The 24,654-nt window shown below is 39.8% G+C and overlaps 1 protein-coding gene across 5 annotated transcripts in view; it reads right to left on the bottom strand.

Annotated features, from left to right (window-relative positions):
* Positions 1–414: 414 nt before the first annotated feature.
* Positions 415–24,654, bottom strand: part of LOC127174222 (protein shisa-6) — a 60,400-nt gene continuing 36,160 nt past the window's right edge. Inside the window, exons 5-9 of one of the 5 annotated variants that reach the window (XM_051124555.1) lie at positions 18,703–18,741; positions 10,800–10,862; positions 7,894–7,914; positions 7,102–7,254; positions 415–2,665 (exon numbers count right to left, since the gene is read on the bottom strand). In XM_051124555.1, coding sequence (XP_050980512.1) covers positions 1,821–2,665; positions 7,102–7,254; positions 7,894–7,914; positions 10,800–10,862; positions 18,703–18,741 — 1,121 coding nt within the window. In that variant the 3' untranslated portion in view covers positions 415–1,820. The remainder of the gene's footprint in view (positions 2,666–7,101; positions 7,255–7,893; positions 7,915–10,799; positions 10,863–18,702; positions 18,742–24,654) is intronic. The other 4 variants (XM_051124556.1, XM_051124557.1, XM_051124558.1 and 1 more) reach the window with 4 other exon arrangements.

Below are 24,654 nucleotides of genomic sequence, written 5' to 3'. Positions count from 1 at the left end.
ACATAACCTCAATATTTGTTTTGTTGCCACAATATATTGTCCATTATATTTACATAATTAATGTCACCATGTTTTTTTGCATTTCACTTGCGCCTGTGTGTTTTGCAGCTTCTCGTATATAATGTGTTGTAGTCATGAGGTGCTCGTTCGAATTTTAAAAATGCTTTTACAAAAAGAGTTTTATGTTTTTTAGGCCTTTTTTAGAATCTGTGCCTTTGTGCATACAGACATCTGACTGCTAAGTAAGGACTGTGTTTTCAGCAATAGTGTGCACCCTTGATTTACAAAGAACAGAAAGTCAGGAAAAAATCTGTAGATGGAAAAATCTCCATACGTCTTGCATGATTATGCTGTTATATTATGATTATATATTCAGTGGCATAAAACTGTCTTAAAATGACAATAATATTGTTTATTGCAATTATTTCTGGAACAATGTATGGCACAACAAAAGTTGTTATCGTGACAGGCAGATTACATGTAATCAGTTACTATATCCACCTTATCTTTCCCGTAAGAACGTAAAATTAAATGTGTAATTTGTACGTTTAATGTGTCTGGCTTCCGGTCTCATTGGTGTCCAGCTATTTTTAGCTGTACAAAACAACTTGCTTTGCTGCTTGATATTGCAAACTGGTGTGTCTTACCATATGTATTATCTTAATTATGAACGGAAATCTTACATTTCCAGAAAACATTGTATTGTATTTTGGGGTGAAATAACCCTTTAAATATGCACAGCCTTTCCAAAGAGCCATTTTCTTTTTTTCTGAGTTCTTGGTTTATTTGATTCTCTGAATTTAGCTGTTTTCTATATCATGGACCATTAGACTGGAGCTCTTTCACATATTTCAGTGTTTTTCTGAAGCACATGAACCTTTTTTTCACATTCATTTTCATGTTTAGAAAAATAAGGACGGTTTATTTGAAGCTACTACAACAAGCATAATATACTCATTTGTCTTGCGAGTCACTGCAACACAGTCTACAGCCAGATATCAACAGTTGTCATTTTTTTTCAACAACATTCGCCCGTTTCCCATTCTACAAACACGTTTGAAAGGACACACATACAGTATCATATTACTTTAAATGGTCCAACACTGGGTTAGTGGGTTGTCTATAGTTCTGAAGTCTTGAATCTCTAAAAATCAAACTACAATAATACAACTGCCAACCAGAACAGACTTGTCCATTTACTGTGGCTAAAAGAGCTTATTTACAATCATCTTTGCAAAATAATGAATGGCCATTAACTGAAGAACAAACTGATATGTGCTAGCCATCACCAACCGAATGAATGAACAGAACAGAACGAAACGCAACTTTTACTTGATTGTGCTTTTTAACCCACAAAACCACTTCGTCGTTGAAATGGAGCGTTTTCGTAGAGGCACCAAAAGAAGTGCGCGAACATCATAAGAATTTCTAAAGCTATTGACTAGGACCGGAAGTACAAACAGTATTTGTATTTATATATATATATATATATATGTATGTATATATAAATTTATACAGTTCTGTTCCATGTCCGTACCTTTTATTGTACGTTCTTTCTTCTGACGCTCTCTGCGAGTTCCCATGCAAAGCCCTTACGAACGCAGAATCTGGCAGAGTCCTTTCTTATTAGTGATCAACAAACACATGATAAATGAATGGATATGCACACAGAATCGTCTCAGTATTGACTCTAGAGTAGCTGGTGCTGGGTCAGTCACTGAAGAACTGCTGGAAAGGATCGGATCGAGTCTAGACTGGCTCTTGTACGCTTCTGTTCTTGCTTGGGCTTGTGGCTCAACCGTCCGTGAGTTCGCGAGCGGTTAAACAGTCACTTCGGTCTTGCTCCCTGTGCGGTAGTGATGGTGATGCTGCTGCTGCTGCTGCGGGACGTAGTGCAGCTGCTCCACCGTTTGCGTGCGGCGTGAGGCGAAGGCCTGCCTCTTGGAGGCCGTCTGGTTCATGGTCGCAGTGTTCTGCGGGGGCGTGTTGTTTGAGGCACTGGGATGGGAGTGCATTTTTGTCATCTTATAGCGGTCCAGGATGGGCGTGGTGGGCATGAACACGTCCGTGTGGGATATGGCTCTGGACATGGACTTGTCGCTGTGGAACCCGGAGCGCTTGATGGACATCATCTTGTCGGGAGAGATCAACGGATCCTGGGAGTGAAGGCGGTCCTGCGAGTAGAGGCGGTCTTGGGAGTAGAGGCGTTCCTGGGAATGCAGGCGTTCCTGAGAGTGAAGGCGTTCCTGCGACATCAAGCGGTCCTGCATGTGGATGCGGTCTTGGGAGTAGTGGCGGTCCTGCGAGTGCAGCCGGTCTTGAGAGATGAGGCGCTCGTGGGAGCGCAGGCGCTCGGCCGACAGGAGCTGCTCATCGGAGAGGATGCGTCCGCCGTATGGGGAGATGCCATAGGGGGACACCGGGTAGTCGTTGCCGTTGCTGCGCTCGGGGGACAGTACCCGGTCCTGGGACATGGCCCTCTGAACTCTGCGGGGGCGCTGGCGAGGCGCTTGCTGCTGTTGCTGCTGCTGTTGTTGGGCCTGCTGCTGCTGGCTGCTCTGGGACTCCTGGTTCATCTTGATCATGTGCAAGGGAAGAGTTCCTCGTGCCGCTAGGTCTGGAAGATGCCTCTTTCTGCTGTAGTAGTCATCAACGTCCTTATCCGCTGTGTAAAAGCACAAGCAGTGTAAGTTTCAGAACATTTAAGTCAACATGAAATCATAAGTTAGTTGCTGGTCAAACTGCCTTTGTCTATCAAACGACTGACTTTTCGGCTGACTCTTTAACCACCTGGGTTCTGTTCTGACATGTGGAGACTTTGTTAATGCATCGTCAATGGATTAAACCAGGGATAGGCAACGTCCGTCCTGGAGTGCTGATGTCCTACAGAGTTTAGATCCAGTCCTGAAAAAAACCTCCCCTGGCTGTAGCCAATTGGACTGTAAATAGTTCAATCCAAAAGTATTGTTTAGTGTAAAACATGTTGACAATTAGCTGATAGGCAGTCGATTCATTAAACGATAAGCTGTATATTCAGCATAGTAAATCCTCTCCTCCAGTGACATCCATTCAAAGAAAACGGCCTCTGGTCTTCTTTCCCAAACTGGAAGCGCTAACTTTAGCCATCATGCTTTTCTGGCTAAAGGTTGCAGGCTTGCCGTCTATTGGCTTTGGCCTTAGTGATCCTGAAGACTTTGATTAGCTTGTTCAAGTGTGTTTTATTAGGGTTGGAGCCAAACTTTGCAGGACAGCAGCACTCCAGGACCGGTGTTGCCTATCCCTGGATTAAACTGAGTCCCATACAACTTTTTTTTGTTACACTTTGTATGCCAGATAGCAGTCAGAGTATTAGTAGACTGTCTGCTTCATATCTGCTAACACTATTTTAATAGATATTCTACTGACTAGAAGGAACTTTGCAAGTACATGTCAACTTATTCTTCTAACCCTAACCTAACAGTTGACTAAGGAGAATTAGTTGACATGTAATTGCGAAGCTACGTATAGTTAGTAAAATGTCTGAAGTGGATTATTGAAATAGAGTGTAACCCTTTTTTCTTGTTGAACATTCTTTTTTGCTTGGAACTGCATCAGATAGTGGAAGTAAAATGGTTGCGTATGCCACTGACAGATGTGACAGAAGATACTTTAAACACAAGAGACTGTCTTTTGTCTACAATATTCATCACAGCATGGAAGCTTCAGGACACAAACACGTTCAGGACAGTCCGGGCAGCCAGCGACTGTACTGTAACGAACTGCGTGATTGGAACTGGAAATAATGAAATTATCCTCTGCTCGGAGGTGTAATGAATACATTCTGGGAGAGCTGATGTCCTTGAGATCTCAGTTACACTTGATAGATTTCTCCGCACATTTAGAGGCCGAGTAATATCGAAGTGAATGCAATAAAGGAGTGTATCAAACAAAATTACAGCCACAAATCTTTCTATAAGTGAGAATTAATCGAATAACTGGGATGAGAGTTTTGTGAAAAATAAAAAAAAACAGCACAATAATTCACAGCCCGAGGTAGTGGCAGTCATATTTGTGGGACATCTAAAACAGCGTCTCTTGAGGGGATTAGATTCAGTTTGTTGGGAGATAAAAGAGCTAAATAACACCATTTATCTCACGCTCGGCGAAAGGACGAACACTCCGTTATTTGGGGAAATTAATGGCACATAATCTGTTTATGGCGATTACAGATTAAATTAATCTTTCTTCATAAAGGAGTCTCCTTTTGAAGGTTTGTGGATATTAGCACAATAAACATCAGGAGAAGGAGGAGGATGCTGGAGATTATTAACAGGACTCTACCGTGCAGAAACGCCACAGCGCTCAGCTCTTGCCTGCTGGCTGCATCCAACACGATCTGTCAGTGCAAAACGCCACTGAAGCTCCAAAAGAAACAGCTAAGCCTTTCGGCTACACCCTACAACAAATAACTTGCTTCAGAGGCATATCTGAGCTTCGATGGAGGCGCTGCCGCAGGACAATTTTAAGGAGGGTCTGCTGCCATGAATAGTTTAGTGTATGACTGCATGTTTTCGCTGGTGGAGGCTCGGCGGACGCGAAAGAATTGCAGATGAGCGGGGCTGTCAATTTCCCCAGCCTCGGCTGGGTTCAGGGCCAGGAGTGATCTGGGGCGTTCTTTATGCAATTACACAAGCCTCAGGGGAATTTACTCTTCACTTAGGGAATATAATGAGCTGAGACCTTATTACACAGCAAAAGAACCTGCCACTAACTGAATCAATACGATGGGGCTAAGGCCACGAGAAAGCTTTACTCAGTGATATCAGATTCAGATCGAATCTGCCTGTTGTGGAAGCATACTAACAGTCCTGATGAGATAAAATGAAGGCTCTGATCTCGGCGGTGAACCGCGAGCGCCGGCGTACGAGACGCCCCCGCAGCCCCCGTTACGTCACGCTTACAGTGATTTTACTCTGCGTATAGAAGTAAATGTATACAGTGTGTTTACAAAGATAGCTGCATAAGTGCATTCACACAGGCGTCACAATCGCAGAAAACAATGCATCACGGTCGAATGTTGATTGCTGATTAGCTTGCACAGCGGACAGAAAATAAGACACGCTGATTGACATGATGGAGTGACGAAGACGCCGCAGGAGCAGCTTCTGTCACTCCGACTGCTTTCCTGGGATCTGAAGGAGCCTTGTTCTTCAGTCACATTGATAAAATGCTAAATCTCCCATATTAACAACTAGTTGCAGATCAGATTTACGCTTTCTGAATTTTATAAATCTAGAAAAATCCACAGAAAATATGATATGCAATAATTGAATTAGCAATGTATTCAGGGTTCTTGATCCAGATTATATATACTTTTTATTATGACTACTAATTTATGTTCGTTCATGATACATTATTCTTAATTTATTAAAACTCTAAAACTCTAAATTAAAAGAGCAGATCATATGGGTTTTCAAAAAATATATATTTTGCAGTTTGTAACATAGCTATCCTTCAATGTAATTAGTTTGCAAAGTTATTAATCAAAAAAGTGCATGATAAATAATTGTCTCTCAAAAGAAAGAGTCGACTCTGAGCTGTCTTAACGAGTCGTCATATTTTCAAATCTTCTGCCTGTTAGGGATATACGTCACTAGGTAACACAGACACTTCCGTTAGTTAGTGTGTTTACATCATGTCGAGAATTTTTTTTTTCCAAAAAGTTTCAACATAAAATAATTCGTTAACCCGCTGCCTTAATTTTTAGTCAACTTGAAATTTTAAGTTACTCAATGTTAATTTAAGTGACAACTGGAATATTTTAGTTGATTAAACTAAAAATTTTAAGGAAGTCGGGTAACAAATTATTGTAAGTTGAAACAACTTTTTATTTTATTTTTTTTTTTACAGTGTGTGTTCTGCACTGTGAAAGCAAGTTTCTTTAGTTTTTATTGGCAAAAGATGATGATGTGAAGAATCAGTGGTTAATTTTTTATTTTTTTTCCCCCACAATACCACAGCAAAACAATTCGTAGCACATACAAAGTTTAAACTTGCCACTGGGAAATGTCCTGATTAAGTCATACTTGCGATGGAGTTTCCGGCTAAGCGACTGCATCGGAATCGATCCCATTTTTTTAACCTTATAACATTTTGGTTTACAAGTAACCCTCCGGAGCAAAAAAAATTATTATGGTAATGGGCATTTCGTTTCCAACACAGAGTGTATACTGAAGGACCAATCACAAAAGACTTGGCCAGCTGACCAATCAGAGCAGAGTAGGCTTATGGAAGGGAGGGATTTACAGACCTTGAGCTCAGAATTGCTTCGGACGAACTGTTTCGAAATCATTGAAAAATGATTCTATTATTATATGTATAATCTGAGAAAATTAAAGATGTTTTCTGACCTTAGATGTATTTAAACCTGTTGTAGGGGACTCCAATATAATATTAGGACACTTATCATACATATCAAACATATGACCTGCTCTGGACACTGTAAAAAAAATTAAAATAAAATAAACAATTAAAAAAAAAGTTGTTTCAACTTAAGTTAAGTAAGTGTTCATGCTGCCTTAAAATTTTAAGTTTACTCAACTCAAATATCCATGTTTTCATGTAGTACAACTTAACATTTCATGTTGACTAAACTTAAAATTTAAGGCAGCACAAGCACTTACTTTTTTTTTAAAAGTTGAAACGTTTTTTTTAAGTATTTTTTTTTTTTTTTACAGTGTAGAAATTAACCTACAATTGAACCTAAAAATTAATGAATGCTGTGAGTGTTGTATATAACTTTAACTGAGACCTTATTTCATAATCACAACTAATGTTAACTAAATGAATACTTATTTTGAATTATTACTTTATAGTAAGTATCTTACATAAGCATTTTTTTTTGTATTGGCAACTCTACATCTCACAATTGGGACTTTATTTTTCTATGTGGTTAATGTTAACAAACTAAACCTTATTTAAAAGTTTAGCTGAAAATGAAACAAACAGAACAATATTTGCTAAGGGTAAACTGTCAGCAATCACGTGCACATGACATCCCGGTTCTGTGCTGCGTCACTGGCCCCTAAAGAAAGATCATGCTTAGCAGAGCTGAGGACATACTTAGTCTCTTGAGCGAGGAGTATTTGTTGAGGTCAGCTTTCACGGCAGATTCGTAGGACGGGGGGAGGTGGGAGAGGCTCTGGAAGGAGCGCGAGAAGGACAGATCGTATGGCTCGGTCTGTGAGGTGAGGATACTGTTCATCCGGGTGCTCTCTGCGGGCAAGACAAAACAAACCATCCAATCTTTAACTGGGCAAAGTCAAAATCACAAATGCAAACATGTCCACTGTCAAACGGAGGCTCTGTTTTCAGGTTTTCTGCACACATTTGACATGTTGGAAGACATTACTGTGAGGAGGGATGATTGGGGGGACGTCTATACTGGGATTTAGTGACTATAAAAAGACCAGAGTCGCAGTGCCACGGTGACCAATGGCATTCGATCGGCCGTCTCATTGATAACGGAGCGGTTTGGGTGACTGATGTGATGTGATGTGTGTGCGGCGGCCCCTGCGTGCCCGTCACGCCAGTCTGAGTCTGGGCAGGATGAGGATCAAGCCCTGGTTAAAAATAGGGCAGCGACTAGCGCAGCAGAACGGGCCGGGACGCAACAACCCTCCAGGGAGCCGGTGGGACGCACGCTCGGTGGGTGAACGGGACGGGACGGGACGGGTGGGGGAGATACGAAGGACGAGCAATGTTTACACAACAGCATTTTGCACTCGCTCAGCTCATGCCATGGGGTTCAGCTGTTTGTGGTGTGTGAAGTGGAAAACATTCATCTTCATTGGAGGGAGAAGGAGGAGGAGGAAGAGGAAAGATAGAGAATCAATGATGTTGAAGATAACTTACCATGCCTTAGAGATCTGTGAGCTGGTCAATTCAAGGGAAAAAGAACGCAGTTCAATAACAGCACTATGTGGAGAGAGCAGATGAAATTGAGTTGGGGACGGGCTGCTTTGTTTTCTCGTGCTCTTGTCATGATGAAGCATTGTGAAATGGCAGTTTGAGCTGGGTCTTTCGTCAGAGTGACTATTTGCACCAGCTGTAGAGAACAGTGTTCACACAACGTGACGGGTCTCACAGCAACAGTGTGGTGAAATCAGACAAACTACGAGAACATGTGATGTGGATGTTAGAGACTTGTGGAGACCTGTGTGCGGTACTGGTGTTCACAGGCGAGCCCTATTTAAAACCGGCTTCATTTTCTGCATACAGATGTCATTCTGTCCACCAGAAACACTCTAGGATCCAGAGTGGGCTTTTGGGCAGTTAATGAAAACCGACATTTTTTTTTTTTTTTTTTTGTATTATTATATAATCGTACTAACAGTGGCCTGGGCATTGTGTTGTTTTTTTTGTTATGAAATCATTCTTTGTTGTTTAATAAAACATATTTTCATAATTCAGGTTGTCCTACAATGCAAGGTCATCACAAAATTGATGCATTTCCAAAATGTTTGGAGAGCACTGTATATTTAGAAAGTTTGTATATTAAAACTCAGAGGTTGCGTTAACCGAAAATTTTCCGTCATTGACGGAATTTTTTTATCAGTGACAGGAAAATCTGAAGGCCGATTGTCATTTTGAAAGATTACACTGAGGGTGATCTATTTTAAATTTTAGCTGTAATTCCCACCTCTGTCCAGTTGGTGGCGATGCGCTCCAGTGTAACAGCGGAGCACTGGATCCAGAACAAAAACGAAACTGTCACAAATGTTTTCCTGTTTTTGATTACGCACAGGCGAGTACACAGAAGCTACAACGATCTATCACGCCACATCAAAGAGCGCCAAAATGGTATTTATTGCTTGAATTTCCTAATAAAATGGACAGAATTTGAAATCTGAAACTATGTTTTATATCAAAAGTAACACAAAGCCTAGACTATTGCTATTTATTGGAAGGAAGACAATCTTTTCATTCATCAACTGACAACAGCATAGACCAAAAAGATCAATTGTGATTTAAGAATCATTACTGGTTCATTAAAATGAGAATCTATTAAAATCGAAAAATCGATTTTTGTTTTGTTTACCCAGCCCTAGTGAATTTTTTTTTTTTAAACACTGCGCTGTCGTCCTTTAGGTTCATGATTAAAAATAAAAATGTGAACAAAAAATCAATTAAATGTGTTATTCTATATAAAATATAAAAATTAAAATGACGGGTAATAATAGATTATAACAGAGTTTTTACGCCCCGTCCGTCAAAATGACTGACAATGTTAAAGTCTAGTGCAACCTCTGATTAAAACATATACACTACCATTTAAATTCTTATCTTCTGCTCACCAAGGCTGCATTTATTTGATCAAAAATACAGTGAAATATTATTATAATTTAAAATAACTGTTTTCTATATGAATATATTGCAAAATGTAATTTATTCCTGTAATCAAAGATAAATTTTCAGCATCATTACTCATCTTTAGTGTCACATGATCCATCAGAAATCATTCAGATATGCTGATTTACTGCTCAATAAATATTTCTAATTATTATCAATTTTGAAAACAGCTGTCATGCCAAATATCTTTGTGGAAACTGTGATGCATTTTATTTTTTAGGATTCTTTGATGAATAGAACGTTCAAAAGAACAGCATTTGTTTGAAACAGGAATCTCTTGTAACATTCTAAATGTCTTTACTGTCACTTTTGATCAATTTAATGCATCTTTGATGAACGAAACGGTTAAATCCTTAATTTTGACCTTTCTCACAAATGTAATTTAGTGTAATTAAAAATGATTTTTTTGATATTTCTAACTTGCTGTTTCACAAGGAAATATTTTTACTCTAAAGCAGAAACAGGGTTCCATATGCAGGTATGTATAATACGTATTTATGTATGTGTGTGCGCATATTTGAATGTGCGTGTTGTTGTTAAATATTAATAGCATAAGTTGCTAGACAAACTGCAAATAGTATACAGGCTTGTATAATATTGATCTCCACTGAGACGCTAAAAGGTTTGACAAAAGTTGACTGCAGGTTGCGCTGACTAATGCTACTGTATAAGCATATGACATTATAAATCACAGCAATATGGGAAGAGTATCTCTTTTCATTCAGTGAATTAGCTGCTCTGTGTGAATGCAATAACAGGCTTTGTCATAAAAACACAGATCCATTGGGGAGTCTTTGAAGCTTGTTGGGTGGGAAAGCGATCCATCTTTAGACTCCCATACTCCACCAACCCAAGCCAGACTTGAGTGCTTCACCAAAGGCAGGGATTTAATCGGCGCTAACAAGCTGAGCCGCTTCTGCTCACTAGCGAGAAGCTTTCCAGCCGCACATTACAGAAACATCAGCTGGAAGATTTAAAAACAGCCTGAGCCTTGCTCTCTTCAGTAATACATTCTGGGGACAGACGATGATAGGTTTAAATGGATGGTGTCCTCTGAACACAGACGCCATAGTGCTTTGAAGAATTGGGCATGGAGAGCTGTAAAGGTTTCATTTCAGGTCACGGAAATATAACGTGAGGCTGCAGGTGTCAGACTTATAAGCTTTGACATGTCAGGAGAGCGCAGTAATTCACTGCATGTCTGGCTTTAAATTGCGTCCTCTTCAAGACCACTGACTCAAATCAAGATCCTCGGTTTGTTTCATGGCAGCCATGATGATGAAAATGGACAGCACCATTGATCTGTTCAAAGAACCAGCTGATCTTGTAGGCATGCGAACACAAATAATCAGTGAAAAGCACTCATACCCTGTGAAATGGTGTTGTTAAATGAGGAATATGGTTCTTACCATTTTTAGGCGTTCGAGTTGGGCTACTGAGACCAAGATGGTTGTAATTATGTTGATGGGCTCCTGCAGAAAAAGCAATGACAAGTCTGATTTGGTTGCAAAGTAAAGGCAAGCATGATCGATTCTAATCCAGAGCGGGATCGCTCCAATGGGAGAAATGGCCTTTGGCAAAAAGGGAAGCACATTAATAGCAAGATAAGCATTGCAACATGCACTACATGGCCAAAAGTGTGTGGACCACCAATATGCGCTTGTTTTAGATTGCAAGTTTTGGTGCAGAAAAGTCAATCCTTTCCATACCAGAAACACTTTCCATGAGTTGTTATCATGCTGAAATGATAAAGTCTCCTTATGCATGCACGCTATTAATTTGTGTACCGAAAATAGCCAAACCTGTCCATATACATTTGGCTATATAGTGCACATAAAGCACATGACAAAAGAAGCATCAGCAACAAACAACACATGTGCAATCAACACTAGTGGTCCAGCTTTAAGTTACTCTAAATTTAAAATGAACTCAAATGTTTACTCAGAATCACTGAGATGATACTTGAAAACACTAATTATGCATTATCCAATTGTATACTTTCAAATTGGCACTCGAATGACCACTTTTGTTAATCGCTCATGAAGGCACAGTTATTGAATGATGGCCGGCCACAATCTCAGCGATACAATGCTCTATCACTCACCAACAGCTGCAGAAAAGCAAAACCTGTCATTTACTAAATTGGCAGTTGCAGTTGTATGTTGCAGCAATAATTGGAGCGCTGCATATGCCGTGTGCATTAGTTCAGAGTTCATCATCGGCATGTCAATGAAAAGTGTTGCGGTTGCTTCGCCGGTTGACATTTCTATTTGCCCTGCTTTCAGGAGCTCTATTACAGGACTAAAGTTGCTCTGTCATCTGTCATGAAGTCCGTGTGCACGTGTGTGTAGCGCAGCGGGAGGCTGATGCGGTTGGCGGCGGTGGCTCTGTGATGGGCTGAGATGGACCGCGGCATCCACGCGTGAGGACCACGGTGTGCTGAGCGGTGATGAATGGCAGCTATTCTGAGTTGGCAAAGATGGGCTCATGAAGCGCCCGTGATAAATGGATGAATACTAGAGGGAGCACAGCGTCATGCTCGTCTGGATATCTGCTGTTGTGCCTGTTTAAAAATGCATTAGAGTGACTAGTTTAACATCCATTTACATCTGTCATGGTGCTCAGATGAGCGAAGACCCCTGTTTCGATAGAATGGAGTCGATCGTTGCCGTTACTCGATGAGATGGGCATGTTTTTACACAATGACTGCGGTTCCCTGTCTGTTTACTGTAGATTTAGTAACATAGCTTTAGTCTATACCAGGGTTCTTCAACCTTTACAGGCCGACCCAGACTCTTAACCAACCTATGGGAGGAAATTCGGTCTCACTCTGTCCCTGCTTACATCAAAAAATAAGTACAGTGTACCTATTGTTTTCATATTGAATTGCAAAACACTTTTGCTGCTATTGAGGTGGGATACCCGATAAGGTTAGGTACAGGTTTGGTGGTATTTAAGCATTGGTTAAAGTGTAAAAGATAGGTCAACAGTGTAATTCAAAATGTAATTACAGAAATTAATTACAGATGTACAGTTGAGGTCCAAAGTTTTTATAAAGAGGGATCTTAAGAAGGATCATACAAAATGCATGTTAATTTCTACTTAGTACTGACCCGAATAAGATATTTTACATAAAAGACATTTACATATAATCCACGAGAAAATAATAGTTGAATTTAAAAAAAATGCCCCCCGTTCAAAAGTTTACATACGCTTGATTCTTAATACTGTGTTGTTACCTGAATGATCCACAGCTGTTTTTTTTTTTGTTTTTTTTTAGTGATAGTTGTTCATGAGTCCCTTGTTTGTCCTGAACAGTTAAACACAAGGCAGTAAGAGCCGGGGAATGAAACCTTTTGAATTTGAAGATCAGGGTAAATTTAACTTATTTTGTCTTCTGGGAAACATGCAAGTACCTTCTGTATCCTCTGAAGGGCAGTACTAAAAAAAAAATAAGATTAATGTCAACATATTCTTTCTGTTCAAAAGTTTTCATCCCGCCTCTTATTGCGGCGTTTTTTCCTTCTAGAGCATCAGTGAGCATTTGAACATTTTATAATAGTTGCATATGAGTCCCTCAGGTGTCATCAGTGTGAAAAGATGGATCTTAAAATCATACAGTCATTGTTGGAAAGAGTTCAAATATACAAAAATGCTGACAAACCAAAGAATTTGTGGAACCTGATGGATTTTCTAAAGAACAGCGGGCAGTTTAACTGTTCAGGACAAACAAGGGACTCATGAACAACTAAACAACAAATCACAGCTGTGGATCATTTAGGTAACAACAAAGTATTAAGAATCACGTGTATGCAAACCTTTGAACGGGTCATTTTTATAAATACAATTATTATTTTCAAAATAATAAATGTAAACGTCTTTAATGTGAAGTGTCTTATTCAGGTCAGTACTAAATAAAAAATAACATGCAATTTATATGATCCCTTATATTTTGGTAAAATAATTAACATTTTGCAGATTCTGCAAGGTGTCTGTAAACTTTTGACCTGAACTGTAGATGTAAGTACATAGTAGTTAAGGCCACCTATTAAAAATTGGGATTGGAAATCCTAATACACTTCAGGCAAATAATGTTTACTGATAACATAAAAACATCATTACATGTAGAAAATATTGTATATTCTCAAAGAAAATCCTATTCTATGGGTCAAAAAAGTCTCTTCTGCCCACTAAGGCTGCATTTATTCACTCAAAAATGATTCCTGTGATGCAGAACTGAATTTTTAACATCGTTACTCCAGTCTTGTGTCACATGATTCTGCCAAAATTATTCTAATATGCTGATTTGTTGCTCAAGAAACATTTCTGATTATTATCAATTTCGGAATCAGTTGTGTGGAATCTGATACATTTTATATATACAGATTTTATTATAATATAAAGTTCAAAAGAACAGCATTTATTTGAATTATAAATGTCTTTACTGCTACTTTTGATGAGTTTAACCCCTTCACTGTCACCCCCCATTTTTGAACATAGACTTTAAAGTACACCAACCAAACTTAAATTGTTATAATTCACAAATGCTTTTGAATGCAGACCTAAAGTTGGTCATTTTTTTAAAGGAGACAATCAGCAGATTATTAAATGAAATCATTAAAAAAAAAAATATATATATATATAAAGATATAGAAGTATAAATTTACTGTAAAGAAAATGTACTGTACATTTTTTTATTTTTATATAAAATAAATCTTATAAAATTAAAGCCTTCTGTTCGTAAATTAATGTATTACTGTTCCTGCATAATTTGTAACAAAAAACAGTGGTAAAATATCTATTAAGTCTTAAGTCTTAAATGTAATATAATAAAGGCGTCCTGCTAGTGGGACGGTGACAGTTAAGAGGGTCCTTGTGTCCTTGACGAATGAAAAGCATTTTTAAAAAATCTGACAGACCACAGTTTTTGTGTGTGTGTGTGTGTGTTGACCCCCTGCAGGACTTTTAACGAACATAAAAAATCCTGTTTCTAAAACAATACATTTCAAAAGGGAAAGTAAGCTTTTCAAAGTTAGCTAAAACCCTGATTTTATTATTTTATACTGTATTTATAGGATCTGAGGCAAGAACTACTGAATTAGTCTGATGATCTCCTCTGTACTGTCTACAACGACTTATTAAAACTGACAAAGTAAAAGTTAAGGAGCGCTTAGGAGGCAAACACGTCCCAAAACGTCTCAGGTCCACTACATTCACAGCAGCACTGATAAAAAGCCAGAGCTCAAAGCGCAGTCTTAAGTTCTAATTAATAAGAAGCATCGTCCAGTTCAATGATCCTGCTTTAATCTGGGGACCAATTAGTTGCTTTTGAGAAGGCGGTTAGTTGAAGTCTGGCTGCGGGCCGGAGGTCTGCGCTCTCTCCAGTCACACTCTCTCTCTCTCCCTCAGCATACGTGCCAATTTAGGCTCGTTCGGCCTGAGTCTCTCAGGTCATTTAGTCAACAAGAAGGGGCTCGAGCCGACTGCTCGTAATGCGTCGCGAGGTTAATGAAGAGTTTCACCAGCTCAAGGAGAGGCTGCGTAACGCTGTCTGAGGTCTTCGCTGATATCAAACTCAATTAGGCAAAACTCTATCTTGTATTCCGGTCCTTTTACTGAGGTTTGTTTCTGAACCAGACAGCAGGTTGTAATGTTTGTTTTGTCTGGTTTATGACTGCATAAAAGAACACATAATACCTTTAATAGCTTAAAAGCTGATGATTTCAGAGAACGCACGAAGAATTATTGTTATCTTGAGCTGTTCGGAGCGACTCGCTGACATTAACCGCAGCGTGGTCGCTTTTAGAAGTCATAAGCTGTGCATCATTTTTAATATCCGCCCCGGTTCACGCTGAAATTTACTTTGTATGAATCAGACGCCACAAATGGTGTTGATTTGGCCTTTTGAAAGCGAAACCGTAGCGACGCCAGAGCCTACAGCTGATGAATCGTCACTTTGCACATACTCCTGTTTCACATCTAATATAACCTGACAACAACACTCGTTCCAGTTTGAATAGTAATGTCCAGATGGCCAAGCAATGATTCAGTCGTTTGACATTTCTCTTGCTTTTCCTCCAGAGAATGAAATGCGTCGACATCATCAGAAGGGGTAGCTGTTTGTCATCGCATTTGCATGAGATCTTTGTGGGCGCGTTTCATTTTACAGTATCAACACATATTCCAGGATTAGCGCAAAAGTAGCTCACAAGAAGTCAGTGTGCTTTATAATAAATCTCACAATAAACAGACTTAATCACCAGAACAATTACAGGAGTAATATAATACATCTCGTGAGACGTGATATTAAATTACCCCAATACAGCTGATACCTGGAATAAAAAAAGAGTTAAAAGTTAATTTATGATGATGGCATGATTAACATTCCCTCTGATTGTGGAAACGAAGTTCAAATCAAATCAAAAATTTATTGCAAAAAACAAGAAGTAGCAAGTAAACAAGGTCATGCGAGAACATTTGCATGAACAGCTGTGTAGCCTCTAGTGCTCGTTCCCTTCTGTCTCATCCGGTCCAGCCCTGCGTTGACGAGAATTAACAACACGCTTCTGCCTCCTTGATGAATACATCGTGCCAAAATCGTAGGTCAGTAAGCTTTCGGCATGCCGCGCACATCTTAGCGCAGCCGAATACATCTGCTTGTCTGAGTTCCTTTGTTAAAATATCTGGCTCCGTATGACAGAAAACCCAATCGTCCCTGATAAGAACGTGGCGCATAGTCTGGAAAACCCACTCGAGCCTGCCGCTCTCCAGAGGTGACGCTGCTCAAACTAATGAGAGGCCGGAAGGGATTGAGACACGAGTAGGAGGGAGGGCGAGTACGAGAACGTCACATTCCCTTCCAGAAGTTGGTCGTGTTTATGCACCTGTGCAAGATGCACACTGCTTTAGAAACAGGGCTCTAATGATATAGTCTTGTGGGGGACGAGGTCCGGGCCGACGGTCCTCGCTGACAGTTTGAATTCAATTCGCTTGCCCTTCTCCTGTTTTTGACAATCACGGAGCCGGAAAGCCACTGGGGTTTGGCATTTAACCACTGACAAAAACGGTTAACATTTAATTGTGAAATGTCGTAGTAGTCCTACATGTATGAAAATGCAATTCCCCACTGAAGCGCACGGTTTGACCCGTCCTGAAATAAATAATGCTGTAACTGAGCTGCAATCGAGTTCAAGCGTATGACATCTAATAACAGTACAGGCTGTTCTTCCTCAGTGTTTTTGTCTTGTTTTCCAGTACAAATATCTAAACATTCTTAAAATCGATACATTTTTAGAGAAATGAAATGACAGTAGACAGGAGGTTCAAATTGAGGGTCTGCTTAAAACAAGAAAAAATATTTGCCAACGGGGTCAGAAAAATTTGTTTTTCCTTTGAATTGAAGTTGATTTTTTTCTGACCATGATTGTTTTAAGCAGAGCCTTGATACCTGTAGATACATTTTTCACAAAACAAGACTAAAAATCTTGAAGAATTAGTAAAAATTCCTGATAATTTACTCACCCCATGTCATCAAAGATGTTCATGTCTTTCCTTTTTCAGTTTAAAAGAAACTAATTAACAGGATTTTTCTGCATATAGCGAACACCAATGGGGATCAGTGGGTTAAAGGTCTAAATTGTAGTTTCAATGCAGCTTCAAAGGGCTCTACACAATCTGACTTGCACCAGCATTTGTGGTGAAAAAGTATATAATTTTTTTTTTTTTTTTTGGCACAATGTCCGATCGTTTGGCTCGATAAGACCCTTTTTCCTCGGCTGGGATCGTGTAGAGCCCTTTGAAGCTGCATAGAAACTGCAGTTTTGACCTTCAACCCTTTGGTACCCATTGAAATCCACCCTGGACCACAGAACCATAAGTGGAATTGATGGATAAATAAGCTTTCAACTGATGTTTAGTTTGTTAGGACAGAACAATATTTGGCAGAAGATACGACTATTTGAAAATCTGTAATCTCAGGGTGCAAAAAAATCAAAACATTGAGAAAATCACCTTTAAAGTTGTCCAAATGAAGTTCTTAGCAATGCATATTACTAATCAAAAAATTAGGTTTTGATATATTTATGGTAGGGAATTTACAAAATATCTTAATGGAACATGATCTTTACTTAATATCCTAATGATTTTTGGCATAAAAGAAAAATTGACAATTTCGACCCATACAATGTATTGCTGGCCAGTGCTACAAATACACCAGTGCGACTTATGACTGGTTTTGTGGTCCAGGGTCACATATGGAAAAGAAATCCTGGAATGTTTTCCTCAAAAACCTTAATTTGACTGAAGAAAGAAAGACATGAACATCTTGGATGGCATGAGGGTTGAGTAAACTATCAAGAAATTTTGTCAGGTCATTTTGCTACTCCAGTAAATGTATTTTGCTTTAAGAATCTTTAGATATTTGTACTGGAGAACAAACCAAAAATACTGAGTAGGGAAATCATTTTTTGCAGTGTATCCTCTCTACCAGAGAGTTTTCTTATCATTAACTTGTGGATTTCGAGACACAGTAACCTTTGGCTCTTGAAGCAGAAGGTTGATGGGTAAATAAAGCTGGTGTATTTGCTTTGAAAGTTGTGGTGCACAGACAAGCACATACTGATTGAGTGGCTATACAGCTTCTCTCTCGGGATAAGATGGAAAAGCTCTGTGCTGGATCATTTAGCAATATCACAGACGTTTCAGCAATTTCATGGACATTGACCCAGACACGTTCACTCCATACTAAACAGGACATCAAAGCATTGAATGTACCTGCAGATCATTTTGAATGTGTTTTATTTTGTTTTTTATTCATTCACTTCTCATAAGGGTAATAATGACAGTTCAACTCACAAGAAAAACAACAAAAAGAAATCATGTATAAACATTTAAAAAAAAAAAAAAAAAAAAACCTTCGGCTTGCACATACCAGGATGGAGGACGCCGGCAGAAGATCTTCTTGCGAGGAGCATCATCACGTCGCCCACAGAGATAAGCACAGATTTTTCTGATGTCTTCTTTAATTAATAAGAAGTAACATCATTCAAAACTGTCTTTATCCCTGCGCTAGCATGTGTGCTCCTCTGTCTGTCGAAGGCACTCTGAATCCGAAGCAATGGAGGAACAGAGAATCCAGAGGAACAAAGACACTACAGGGGTGCAGATTAAGCAGGAGAAGAATGATCTAATCAGAGCTACATGGTGAGGAGTGAGGTTACACAGACTTACACATCCACCACAAACACAGACACAGGGCAGAGGCAGAGGCAGAGGGAAGAAACACACTCAACTACACAGAAGCAGCGTTCCTACCATGATGACTCTGAGACCGAACTGGCCAGTGCTTCTCCCCTAGAAGACACAACCAGGCAGAGTCAAGGTGAGTCAACACATCAAACACCTTTCACACCAGCATCATTTGCAGCAAAGCACAGGGAGGCTAGCTCATCGCAAAAAAATGATCACGCTCGCGTCCAAGTTCTCCTTCCGCTCGGCAAACAACGGCTTTAGACAAAATTAATTAGGAAGGAGTGAATCATCGTGCCGTGTTGCAAACGAGAATGGAACTGAAAGAAATGCGTCACTCGGATGAATGCGTTTTCAAATATGCTGCAATTATTGCTGTGAGCGTTTGAATAACTTTGGGGGAAAAACACAAAAATAACTGTGTTCGTAACAAACAACATTGCCTTTTCATGCTCTGGACGCACATTTTCACCCAAAACCGACAAACACAAAGCAGGTCATTGATGAGCGAAGCCTCCCACCTTTCCTCAAAAATATTTCAGTATTGTTCACCGTCTCTTTGTACAGTTCCCATTTCTGAGAGGCCTGTAATCTGCTCGTGGCAGGATAATAGTTGACTTCAGTATTCACTGTGAGACGCATCAAATCCGAGGTGGCAGAAAAATTCAATTTCTGAGTTGCACTCGCAATGCCCGTTACATTCTGTTATCCGCATCCGCCCAGGCGTACGTACAATATAACTGATTATATATCGAATACAATTCAGCGTTCATCCGGCTTGATCTCTCTAAAGACCTTATGAGTTCTTTCAGAGCTTTGAGCTCGACTAACACTGTCCCTTCAAGTGATTAATAATGAGAGAGAAGCACCACCAGGAAGGAGATGAAAAGATGCTATGAAGTAGCAAACAGTAATGCGCTCTGACCACAGGCTAGTGGAGGTGTAGCGCTTTGATCCATCATTATTGATTACATATCAGCATTTTTCACCTCGGAACTGTCGGCCACGGCACAGTCCGACAGCCGCTGTGACTGAACTTTATTACATACTAGGTTAATCCTGGGAATAATGCAAGAGAAACTCACAGGATTCATTCTCTGAGGGCAAAGAAAGTGATAAAAAACATCTTATTTTCATTGTGTGTTTTGTCATGTAGATGAGTTTGATGCTCTGTTAGGTGTAAAAGTACAATCTGTCACTGACAGAACTACTAAGCCATGTAAGCACAATAATTATTGATGACAAATTCTGCTGATTTTATTGCATACATATCATTTCTGGGCCTTTTTGTTCATTTTTATTAATGGAGCTGTATAAAATTAACCACAGTTTCAATCCACCTTATATTCAACATGAGAATGTAAGAAAAAGTTATTTTCAAACCACTTTTCATGCTTTTTCTTTCTGCACAAAAATACTTCATGACTAAAATGTGTGAGTGTGTCAAGTCTAGTCATCTTTATTTCTGTAGCATTTTACACAATACAGATTGTGTCAATGCAGTTTTATAGTAGAATCATTTATAGAAACTCAACTATAAAGCAGCTCTCAATTTCAGTGTTGGTTCAGTTCAGGTTAACAACAGTGTATACATTTTGAAATTAGTTCAATTCGGACATTAAGAGTTCAGAAGAAGGCAGCAATGTCATTATTCAGTTCACTGTTGATTCAGTTCAGAACTGCAATAGGTGTAATGCAGCTGTAAAGCAGCACTACAAAAGTTAACATCACCCAGCTTAAGTTTTGTTCATTCAGTAACGTTAGTACAGTCAAATCAATGATGAATGAATATGAAGTGTCTTATGTGTTGTATGATTGTGTACTAGTGACAAGGCTACGTCTCTGGCACAACATTGTATTAACATTCAGTATTGGACTGATTTCAGACGCTGTAACAGATGCTGTCTGTAATGGAATGGAATCAGATGTTGTCAGTAATGGACTGCAGTTCAGATGCTGTCAGTAACAAGCTGGATTCAGACGCTGTCAGCAATGGACTGGAATTCAGATGCTGTCAGTAACAAACTGGATTCAGACGCTGTCAATATCAGACTGGATTCAGACACTGTCAGTATCAGACTGGATTCAGACGCTGCCAGTTACAGACTGGTTTCAGGCACTGTCAGTATCAGACTGGATTCAGACACTGTCAGTATCAGACTCGATTCAGACGCTGTCAGTAACGGACTGGATTCAGTCACTGTCAGTAACGGACTGGATTCAGTCACTGTCAGTACTGGACTGGATTTAGTCGCTGTCAGTACCAGACTCGATTCAGACGCTGTCAGTAACGGACTGGATTCAGTCACTGTCAGTACTGGACTGGATTTAGTTGCTGTCAGTACCAGACTGGATTCAGATACTGCCAGTATCAGACTAGATTTAGATGTTGTCAGTAACAGATGCTGTCAGTACTGGACTGAAATTAGACACTTTCAGTAAAGGACTGGATTCAGATGCTGTATGTAACGTACTGGACTCAAGACACTATCAGTATTAGACTAGACTCAGATGCTGTCAGTAACGGACTGGATTCAGACGCTGTCAGTATTGGACTGGATTCAGATGCTGTCAATACCAGACTGGATTCAGATGCTGTCTGTATTGGACTGGATCAAGTCACTGTCAGTATCAGAGTGGATTCAGACGCTGTCAGTAACGGACTGGATTAAGATGCTGTCAGTAACAGACTAGATTCAGACACTGTCAGCAACGGACTGGATTCAGACGCTGTCAGTAACGAAGTGGATAAAGACGCTGTCAGTATCGGACTGGATTCAGACACTGTTAGTAATAGACTGGATTCAGTCGCTGTCAGTACCAGACTGGATTCAGACGCTGTCAGTAACGGACTGGATTAAGACACTGTCAGTATCAGACTGGATTCAGACGCTGTCAGTGTCAGACTGGATTTAGACGTTGTCAGTAACAGATGCTATCAATAACAGACTGGATTCAGACACTGTCAGTATCAGACTGGATTCAGACGCTGCCAGTTACAGACTGGTTTCAGACACTGTCAGTATCAGACTCAATTCAGACGCTGTCAGTAACGGACTGGATTCAGTCACTGTCAGTACTGGACTGGATTTAGTCGCTGTCAGTACCAGACTCGATTCAGACGCTGTCAGTAACGAACTGGATTCAGTCACTGCCAGTACTGGACTGGATTTAGTTGCTGTCAGTACCAGACTGGATTCAGATACTGCCAGTATCAGACTAGAATTAGATGTTGTCAGTAACAGATGCTGTCAGTACTGGACTGAAATTAGACACTTTCAGTAAAGGACTGGATTCAGATGCTGATGCTACTGGACTCAAGACACTATCAGTATTAGACTAGACTCAGATGCTGTCAGTACGGACTGTATTCAGACTAGACTCAGATGCTGTCAGTAACGGACTGGATTCAGATGCTGTCTGTCACTGGTATTGGTACTGGATTCAGATGCTGTCAATAACGGACTGGATTCAGCTGCTGTCAGTCAGTATCGGACTGGATTAAGACACTGTTAGTAGACTGGATTCAGTCAGTACCGGACTGGATTCAGACGCTGTCAGTAACGGACTGGATTAAGACACTGTTAGTATCAGACTGGATTCAGACGCTGTCAGTATCAGACTGGATTTAGACGCTGTCAGTGTCAGACTGGATTTAGACGTTGTCAGTAACAGATGCTATCAATAACAGACTGGAATCAGACACTGTCAGTATCGGACGCTGACAGTATTGGTTTGAAAATAGACATTGTCAGTAAAGGACTGAATTCAGACACTGTCAATAACGGACTGGACTCAGACGTTGTCAGTAACAAACTGCAATTAGATGCTGTAACAAACTGGATTCAGACGCTGTCAGTAACAGATGCTGTCAGTATCAGACTGGAATCGGATGCTGTCAGTAATAAACTGGATTCAGACGCTGTCAATAAAAGACTGGATTCATATGCTGTCAATAATTGACAGGAATCAGATGCTGTCAGTAACAGATGCTGTCAGTATCGGGCTGGATTCAGACATTATCAGTAACAGACTGGATTCAGACGCTGTCAATAATAGACTGGAATTGGAGGCAGTTAGTAACAGACTGGATTCAGACATGACACTGTCAGTATCAGACTGGATTCAGACACTATCAATAATGGACTGGAAACGGATGCTGTCGGTAACAGATGCTGTCAGTATCAAACTTTATTCAGACATTATTGGTAACAGACTGGATTCAGATGCTGTTAGTATAAGACTGGATTCAGACGCTGTCAATAATGGACTGGAATGGGATGCTGTCAGTAACAGACGCTGATAGTATTGGACTTGATTCAGACACTGTCAGTATCAGGCTGGATTCAGACGCTGTCAGTATCGGACTGGATTCAGACACTGTCAGTAACAGCCGCTGTCAGGCTGGCGTTGCTATAGAGAAGTAGACCGCAAATGAGACGAGCTCCACAAACATGTCACTGAGGTGCTGACAGAACAGAGTCACTCCAACTGCCCAGCGGACTCATTCTTTCTCAACGACAGCAGTCAATGTTCACAGAGATTTTCATTTAGATTGTGACCAAGAGTAAACAGTTCTACAAGAGCACTGCAGGAGTTGTTTGCTTTTCATATGAACAGGTCACAGCATGCTGGAGTATTTCGAATGGAATCAATGAGGTCAAACAGAATGGAAAATCATTTATGCAGCATTCCCACGTCTTTTTGCAAATGAATTTCCATGAATTTACAATGATTTCTAAACACTTTTTTTGTCAAATGCTAATCATTGGAATAGCTTTATATATACATACATATGCAGAATAAAGGTGTTTATATATATTAAATAGCTTTATTCTGCATCACCTCAGTTCAAAGGTTTTCTTTTTTCATCTACTTTTTCGGTTTTCAAGTGTATCTTAAAGTAACAGCATCTTCCTAAACTAGTTGATTACGGCAAAGTTTCTATCACATTTTTAAATTACTTTTAAACACACGATAATTACAGTTTTATTATGCCCTGATATTTTACAGTTTTGAATAACTGTAGGAGTATTACAGACACAGATTTTAAATCTTTTTGCTGAGAAATGTTTAGAGAGCCCACATTTGACCCTACATTTTAGAGTTCAAGGATAAAGATGGTTGAGAACTGCCGGTTTTTCCTTAGACAGTCTCACAAGAAAATATGTAAAATGCCTGTTTAACCTGAAGGACAAAAATGTTTGAGAGTAATATGCATCAACATAACATGTTATCCACATGGAGGGACTTCATGACCATAAATCAAAGTAAAAACTACACAAATAAATAAAGCACAGATAACACTGACTTTGAGGATGGAAACACAGAAGAGGCAGTGTGCATATTCCCAGCACTGCGCTGCTGTGAACAAACGCATCAGTAACCAAAGCCAAGCCAGTCTCACTGCAGCCAGTTACAGAAATGCTGCTTGTTATTTACAGGCTTTTTTGTCTCTCCATCACTGTCCTAAGCATCTAAAATCAACACTTGCTGTGATAAGCACTCGGGTGGAGTAATAACTCACATTAATTAAACATCCCGGGCAGCAGCTCACTTCAGAGGGGCCTTTTGTTCCTGACCACAGTGGCTCACTTCCATTAACATATTAACAAATCAAAACTCTATGTACCTGTACCTGTAGAACGGAGGAGAAGCTGTGCATACTGTAAAACAGGGTCCAGCTCTCTGAGGTATTCGCTTATATCTGTCCGTGTGATATTAACGTTAGCATTCTCTGTTCATTCATTGAGTTTTCAGTTATTTACTTGTCAGATAAGCTAGTATTTGACTTCACTACAGAACTAGATGCTGTTTGCGCATCACGTTTCCAGACAGCAGAAAGAGTCAGTGCTCCGGCCTCCAGGAATTTCAATAGGTTCAGGGTTGTGATGATTCACTGTAGTCTGGAAAGCAGTGTGAATCCTGCCTGATCTTTCTGCATAATAAACACCAGAGGTTTAATTGGGCACATTTGTGCAGATCTGATGTATTAACTATGTAGATTTTGTTTGCAGA

Source organism: Labeo rohita, chromosome 12 (assembly GCF_022985175.1).
Source record: "Labeo rohita strain BAU-BD-2019 chromosome 12, IGBB_LRoh.1.0, whole genome shotgun sequence".
Taxonomy (NCBI): domain Eukaryota; kingdom Metazoa; phylum Chordata; class Actinopteri; order Cypriniformes; family Cyprinidae; genus Labeo; species Labeo rohita.
This window is presented reverse-complemented; position numbering and strand designations above follow the sequence as displayed.